This window comes from Aptenodytes patagonicus, chromosome 3 (assembly GCF_965638725.1).
Source record: "Aptenodytes patagonicus chromosome 3, bAptPat1.pri.cur, whole genome shotgun sequence".
NCBI lineage: Eukaryota > Metazoa > Chordata > Aves > Sphenisciformes > Spheniscidae > Aptenodytes > Aptenodytes patagonicus.
This window is the reverse complement of record NC_134951.1, coordinates 17912742-17920057: the sequence shown is the minus strand read 5'-3', so window position 1 is coordinate 17920057 and position 7316 is coordinate 17912742. Positions and strand designations below refer to the sequence as shown.

The following is a 7316-nucleotide window of genomic DNA, read 5'->3' as shown; positions in this document are numbered from 1 at the left end:
ATTGTGCATCCCACATGGCAGAAGAGCCTCCAAGTCTCAGTAAGCTCCTGGTTTCATTAAAACTGCTTCAGGGAAAACATTTTGGTTGACAGGAGCAGAAACTTTGCGGAGCTGGATGAGGGAAATGGTATTGTCCAAATAAAGGCAATTTAATGAATATAAAATAAGTGCTGACTTTTTAAAGAAGATGAATATTCATCTCTTCTTCTTCACACCTGTGTTTTCCCTTTCTTGTGCTATTTGTTTAAAACATGTGGGACGAGGTGGCACACAGAGTCAGTTTCTCCAGGAAGCCAATTTCCGTCTCCTAATGCAGGAATCGGTGTTGGAAGTGAAAATGAATCCGTAGGTAGGAGGGACCAGAAAAGAGAGGGGGAGAGCAAGGCAGGGACGGGGGCAACACGGCCTTTCCAGATCTCTACCTTAAACCCAGATTATGGCCACTCCCGCGTCTGGAAACAAGTTTTCTACTTTCCTGTTGCATCCCAGGTCTTTTAAAAACAGGTGTAACACGTAGGACCCGCAGCTAAACCTCGCGTTGTAAGAAGCCGCGGACGCTGCAGGCGGCCAAGGCTGCCTTTGCGCTTTCCCCCTTACCTTTCCCGCTGCCGGGCGGCGCGGCACCGCCGTGCCCCGCGTTGAATTCCGCGCCAGGCCGCGGCACACGGGGGCCGGCGGGGGCGGGGCCTCCACGCGGGGCGGGGCCTCCGCGCTCTCCCGCCTTTTCCCCCGCTCCGCCGGCGCCAAAGCAAAGGGCGGGTCTTTCCCTCCCGCCGCCGCCGCCACAATGGAAGGCGGGGCCCCGGCCGGCGCGACAGCCAATGGGAGCGCGGGGGCGGGCGGCGGCGGGCGCGGCGCGGGCTGTGAGTGGTCAGCGGGGCGTTCTGGCGCCAAGTTCGAAGGGGATATAAAGGGGCGGCGCGGGGCTCCGCGCTCCCGTCGCTCGTTTCGCTGCCGCCATGCTGTCCGCCCGCGCCCCGCTCGCCGCACGCCGCGACCAGCCCCGCCTGTCGCCCGTGAAGAGCCTGTCGCCTGTGAAGAACCTGGCGCTCGTGAAGAACCTGGCGCTGAGCGACAAGGAGAACACGGTGAGCGCCCGCCCGCCTTCCCTCCCTCCCGCTCCCCGCCTGGGAGCGCCGCAGCGCTCTCACCCTGCCCCTCTCTCCCCGCAGCCCCCCGCGCTCAGCAGCGCCCGCGTCCTGGCCAGCAAGACGGCCCGCAAGATCTTCCAGGAGGGCGACGGGAAGCCGGTGAGTGCGGAACACCCGGGCACCGCGCCCGCCCCGCTCCCCTCTCCCCTTCCCCGGCGGCTCGTGTAACGCCCGCTCCGCCGTCCTCTCCCCCACGGGTGGTCTCCGCCCGTGCCCGCTCGTCCCCGCCGCGTGCTGCCCCCGCGCCCCTCTCCCCCACGGGGGTCTCCCTTCCCCTCCCCCCCGGCCAGCTGCCGTCCCTCAGTTTCCCGCCAAAGCCGGCGTCGCCTCAGCCGCCCCCGCCCCCCCGAGCGGCCCCGCCGCCGGGGCGAGCCGAGGCCGCGCCCGAGCCGCTCTCCACCGCCCCAGGTGCCGCGGGGCGCGGAGGACGAGGAGGAGCCGCTGCTGCGGGACAACCCCCGCCGCTTCGTCATCTTCCCCATCCAGTACCACGACATCTGGCAGATGTACAAGAAGGCTGAGGCCTCCTTCTGGACGGCGGAGGAGGTGAGGGGGTGGCCGGGCGGGCCTCGGCTGCCCCGGCAGCGCCCGCACGGGCACGGCCCTCCCTGCCGGCTGCTCCCGCCCGCGGCCTCCTTGCATGGGCGGTGCCCGGGAGCCCGGGCCGTGCTGCAGGGCAGCCCCAGGGCTCTGGTACGGGCCTCGTACCTGAAGCCCCCGTCTCTTTGTTTACTTCATCGCTTCTCCTGGCAATATTTCAGGTGGACCTTTCCAAAGATATCCAGCACTGGGAGTCCCTGAAGCCTGAGGAGAAGTACTTCATTTCTCACGTCCTCGCCTTCTTTGCTGCCAGTGATGGCATCGTCAATGAAAACTTGGTAAGCGTGTAGAAATAGTCCTGACAGAAACATCACTTTGTGCAGACAACCAGATACCTACACGTTTGACATGCTTGCTGGCTGATCTAGCCTGTTTGCTAGATCATGTAGTGTTACAGCGTTACAACATGTAATGCTGTCTTATGCTAATTAGCAAATTGGGGTTCCTTTTGTAATGCACAAGTTTGCCCACTCCCCATGGGGCACTGAGTGTTGACTTACAGTAACACTTGGCTGGTTCAAAGCCCTTGTTCTGCTTCTACCCTAATGAGGGATAAGTAACACTGAGAACTCTTCCCATTTCTCTTGGGACCAAAGAATAACTCACGACTTGTGAGCTACTGCTCTTCATATCGCTGTTAATAATCCACATGTCTGGAATTAATCTGTAAAGGATTCTGTGGGCTGAGCAAGGGCTGTTACAGACAGCATCAATGCCTCTAACCTGCAACTTGGTTATAAATGCTTTTGCAAACACATTTATTTCCTCTAGGTGGAGCGGTTCAGTCAAGAAGTACAAATCACAGAAGCTCGTTGTTTCTATGGCTTCCAGATTGCCATGGAAAATATACATTCAGAAATGTACAGCCTTCTTATTGACACCTACATTAAAGATTCTAAAGAGAGGTTCGTATTGCTTGATGATGAAAGGCTCAAAACTCTTTAAGTGTTGAGATTTAAATGAATCATATCAGTCACTGACTTTAAGGCTAATTTTAGGATTTAAACTAGATTTATATAAAATAACACTGTTGCTTAAGAGCAGCTTTACTTTAGAATATCTTTCTCTGAAGTGTATGAGCAACACCTCGCTTAGATTAAGAGTGGAACTGAAACCACTTAATACTGAAATGAAGGAATGAAACTATGTAAAAGATGGAGCAGCCAAATAAGGGGAGAGTATATTAAATTACAGTAAGCGCTCATATGGAGGACCCCTGCACCTAGTAGAAAGCTATGTAGGAAACCTTCTCTGAGAATATCAGTTTTATTAAAATGTCATCTCTAAACCCCAGTGCATTTAGTTAACAGCTAGCGCTTTTACATAGCATGTGCTGCCCTTACTTGACTATTTTGCTTGGGGGGGAAAAAAAGCATGTCGCGTTTGCCAAAAAGTGGCTTTTGGTCTTGATTAAAAGTAAAACAAAGCACAAAACTTTCATAATAAGATGAATCAATTCAAGAATGGTATCTTAAAACTAAACACAGGGCTTTGAGCAGTCTGGACTGAGTTATTCTGGTGTTATCTTGTCAGACCAACACCCTGTTGAGCGAAATGTCATGTGGTGTTGCAATGCTATTTGCAGTCTAGATACATATAATCGTTACTACTTCGTAGAAAGCTGACAATGTCACTTCTACTGAGATACTTAATTCCAGGAAATGTTTAAGGAAGAACTGCTTACATGAAAGCTCTCGTGCCTTGGCACTAGAAAATGGAGGCTGGTTGATTTGTAGTTTTGAAAGCCTTGTTCAAGTACAGTACTTGATGAAACAGTGCTCCCCTCGATATTGTCATGGGAATTCATGTGAACTGGTGTTGATGTGATGGGTAGGTGATGAAAAGGCAGTTGATGGGTACAAATAGAGCTAGATTTTTGTGCAAAGTAAGATGGGGAAGGAGACTTAATTATCAGGGTGAAGGTGCAGAGCACTTGTAAGTGAACAAGACCGTCTATGCTTGTGAATGCTTATTGTACTAGTTGTGCTGATGTCCAAGCCTAATGAGTTTTATTCTTTTCAGGGAATTTCTTTTTAATGCTATTGAAACGTTACCATGTGTTAAAAAGAAAGCTGACTGGGCCATGCGCTGGATTGGGGACAAGAAGGCAACATATGGTGAGTACATCTATTGGATGCAAAGTGAAATTCCTTCCCTAAAAAAGATGGAGGAACTACCATTTCTCCAGACTCCACGGTTCACAGAGATTGTTGTTGTCACAAGGAGAGTATATGCTCTCTGGTATAAGATACTAGTATAATTCTGGAGATGAAGAAAATAATTTTCATCTTGCAAATGAGCTACTGACATGAATCTTTGTAAAATTGCTGGCATTTTGAATAATGGTAGCTCATGTGACAATCTTCATATGCCTGGTTATATGATCAAATTGTAAATTGCTGTCACGTGTCTACAACTGTACTGGCCACTTATCTCCAGCAGACATGTACAGTTGGAGGCTGTAGCTCCTCTGCCTTACTGATTCTTGATGTCTCGCTTCAAAGGTGAGATGAGATGGTAAGGATCATTATTTCACTAGTATTAAAGCATTCTTCATGGCCAAAGTTCCTTAATTAAAGATGAGCAGGCACTGACTTAAATCAGCTGCTAAAATGACTGCTCTCTTTCAGTGTGCAACCTTTGAAAAAAGGATAGTATTGATGGTTAACCTGGGGGAAGGAGCCTTGGCTTCAGCTACTTAGTAGCTGCTCTAATTAGTTTTTACTTCCTCTCATGTTTAAAAGTTTTGCTTAATGACCAGAAGCCCTTACTGTAATAGTTTTTAGAGGCAGGCTACAGCACACTTGAGCAGAAACTTCTTCATTCCCCTTGGAGGATGCAGTTCACTGGTCTATTCACAACTTCTGGGTATTAATCCTGTGAAGTTTTCTGTGTGATATTACTATCAATCTTTTCTTAACAGGAGAACGCGTAGTAGCTTTTGCAGCAGTGGAAGGCATCTTCTTTTCTGGCTCTTTTGCATCAATTTTTTGGCTGAAGAAAAGAGGATTAATGCCTGGACTCACTTTTTCTAACGAACTCATCAGCAGAGATGAGGTATGAATCAAATTCTAGCAGTTAAGATGGTAATGTCCCACGGTAGCTCAAAGTAATGATATTCAATTGGAGCCTGTATTTTAAAACAGGAGTATGATCAGAAACAGGCAGTCTAAAGCTCATAAAGTGTGTAAACATGTGATCGTGGATCTTGCAGCAGAGAATGAATGAACTTAGCATTTTACTTCCTCTAAAGTAGTTTAAGGGTTCTCGCCAACCCTTGCACTCAGTATACCTTGCCATTTGGAGCAAGCACAGCTGGTACTGGCTGAACTCGCTTATGCCTCCTTCTGGTTAGGCAGAAAGTTGTCTGTAGGTAACACTAAATAATGTGACAAGTGCAAAGATGGTGCCTAGATATTGGGCTATTTATTCTGTGCTACTGATTTTGCGTGGCTCTTTTAAATCAGTGTTCCTGAAATAATTTTCTGAAACTTCTTTCCAGGGCTTGCACTGTGATTTTGCCTGCCTCATGTTCAAGCACTTGATACGCAAACCATCAGAGCAGAGAGTAAAGGAAATCATCATGAATGCTGTTCTCATAGAACAGGTAATTGTCTGCTCCTTGTTTAGGAACTTGATCGCAATTAAGCGCAGAAAGCTGGGGAGCTGTTGGGTATAAAATTAACCTAGATGGTACAGAGTGAATACCAGTTTCTGTACATTAAGTGCTTCTACTGTCTGCAGGAATTCTTGACGGAGGCGCTGCCTGTAAAGCTGATTGGCATGAACTGCACTTTAATGAAACAGTACATAGAGTTTGTAGCAGACAGGCTTATGTTGGAACTGGGATTTAACAAGGTAAGGCTCTAATACACTGAATCTTTCATGGGGAAAAGACAATATTAAGTTTAATTTCCTCCAGAAATGCAAATCCTAAAATGGCTGCAGAGCAATATTGGTGTAATTTGTAAAACCATTTAGCAGTCCTGCTGCTAGATCCTGTTTGACGACCCACAGAAGGAAAAGCAAAAGGATGCTATGGAAAAACACTATATAAGAGTTGCTGTGCTTCTGTCTACTGCAGCTAAAAGACAGGAACAAATACAGTAGAGAAGGCGTGGGGCAGAGAATTTTGCTCACTAAATAGTAAGCCTGCTGATGTTGTTATTAGACTCTTCCAGCTGATCTCTAATGCTGTCATGTATTCAAGATGTGAGCACCTGTAGTGACTACAGAATTGCCTTTGCATTTCAGATATACAAAGCGGAGAATCCTTTTGACTTCATGGAAAACATCTCTCTGGAAGGCAAGACCAATTTCTTTGAGAAGCGAGTAGGTGAATATCAGAGGATGGGAGTCATGTCAAAGGCCACAGACAACTCTTTCACCCTGGATGCAGAATTTTAAATGAACTGAGACCATATGAGTTAGTGTGTATGCTCCCCTGTTTACAGGGAAACAGTATATTGAGTCACAGTGTGACTTGATTCCTGTACTAAAATCCCACTCTTGAAAAGTGTGGTGATATTGGTACTTTTCAGGAAGCTACTGTAGCTCTAGCAGTAAAATCCTTTTTTATTAGACTTTGCCAATGGTGTTAATTCATAGAATGTTTAGATGTATCTCTTACAATGTATGCTGCTCCATTTTGTGAAAGATACAGGCACCTTCTGCAAGATGGGAGGTTATGGGCGGTGACTGCTAGCTTCTGCTGTTCTCCCCATAAACAAAGGAGCAGTTGAGAAATTCTAGTCCTAATTTGTTGAATACTCTGCAGAAAACTCTGGAGACAACTACATGACTTCACTGCTTTCTTCGCAGATTTTAAGTTTACCTTTTTTACTATTGTTTTAATAGTTTGTACATAAACCTGGCACTTTAATGTTTAAAATAAAGAACTGTCTTGTAATACTCGACAATGGTGAAATGCAAGTGTAAATCTTTAGACTTTTGCAACCTAACCTTTCGTGACTTGTGCTTCTTTCTGGGTATGTAACTTAAAAATGGCGCTGCGAATCAAAGTATTGATTTTGAAATCTATCGAAGAACAGGAAGAAACTTTATATGGAAGGTGAAGAACTTAAGTTGGATATTCTGGGTACTGAAAAATAACATGCAGCTGGCTTCTGGACTTAATTGCTTTTTACTATCTGGGAACAGTATTTCATATAATAGTAATAAAGAGCTGGTTGGATTCAGTGTTGTACTGGCTTCAGTGCTCTGATGGGCAAAGCTATGTGTTAGTTTCCTTCTGAATTGCAGACTTTCTGAGGAAAAGCTGCTTGGTCATGTGGTTGGTAGATATCAAGTGAAATTGTGCTTAGCTCTGACTTTCAGATTGACTGCACTAAATGGATGATGTTTCAGGGTAAATTCAGCTAATTCAGGCTGGAGCAGTATTAGCTTCTGTATTGTGCAGTTAAGTTTTGGTTTTAATACATAACAGTAGTGAAAACAAAGTATGTGCTACAACATTGTTATTCCACACTAAACATGGAGCAATGGGAAGGAGTATGCTTAATATAACTTTGGTAAGGGCATGTGGTCTATGAAGGAGTTCCCTTC

General features: G+C 46.6%; 1 protein-coding gene across 1 annotated transcript; it reads left to right on the top strand.

The window, feature by feature from the left end:
• The first annotated feature begins 959 nt into the window (after positions 1 to 959).
• Positions 960 to 6943, top strand: RRM2 (ribonucleotide reductase regulatory subunit M2). The gene is made up of 10 exons (XM_076335433.1): positions 960 to 1088; positions 1173 to 1250; positions 1560 to 1697; positions 1913 to 2029; positions 2523 to 2656; positions 3774 to 3868; positions 4675 to 4808; positions 5254 to 5358; positions 5496 to 5609; positions 6006 to 6943. Exons 1-10 carry the CDS (start codon positions 960 to 962, stop codon positions 6156 to 6158), a joined length of 1197 nt encoding a protein of 398 aa, XP_076191548.1. The 3' UTR covers positions 6159 to 6943.
• Positions 6944 to 7316: the final 373 nt, after the last annotated feature.

Excerpts from the sequence above, each read along its gene's own strand:
- RRM2 (XM_076335433.1), top strand. The coding sequence starts at position 960 with ATGCTGTCCGCCCGCGCCCCGCTCGCCGCACGCCGCGACCAGCCCCGC. Across the intron at positions 1,089-1,172 it reads TGAGCGACAAGGAGAACACG|CCCCCCGCGCTCAGCAGCGC; the intron begins GTGAGCGCCCGC and ends CTCTCCCCGCAG. Across the intron at positions 2,657-3,773 it reads ATTAAAGATTCTAAAGAGAG|GGAATTTCTTTTTAATGCTA; the intron begins GTTCGTATTGCT and ends TATTCTTTTCAG.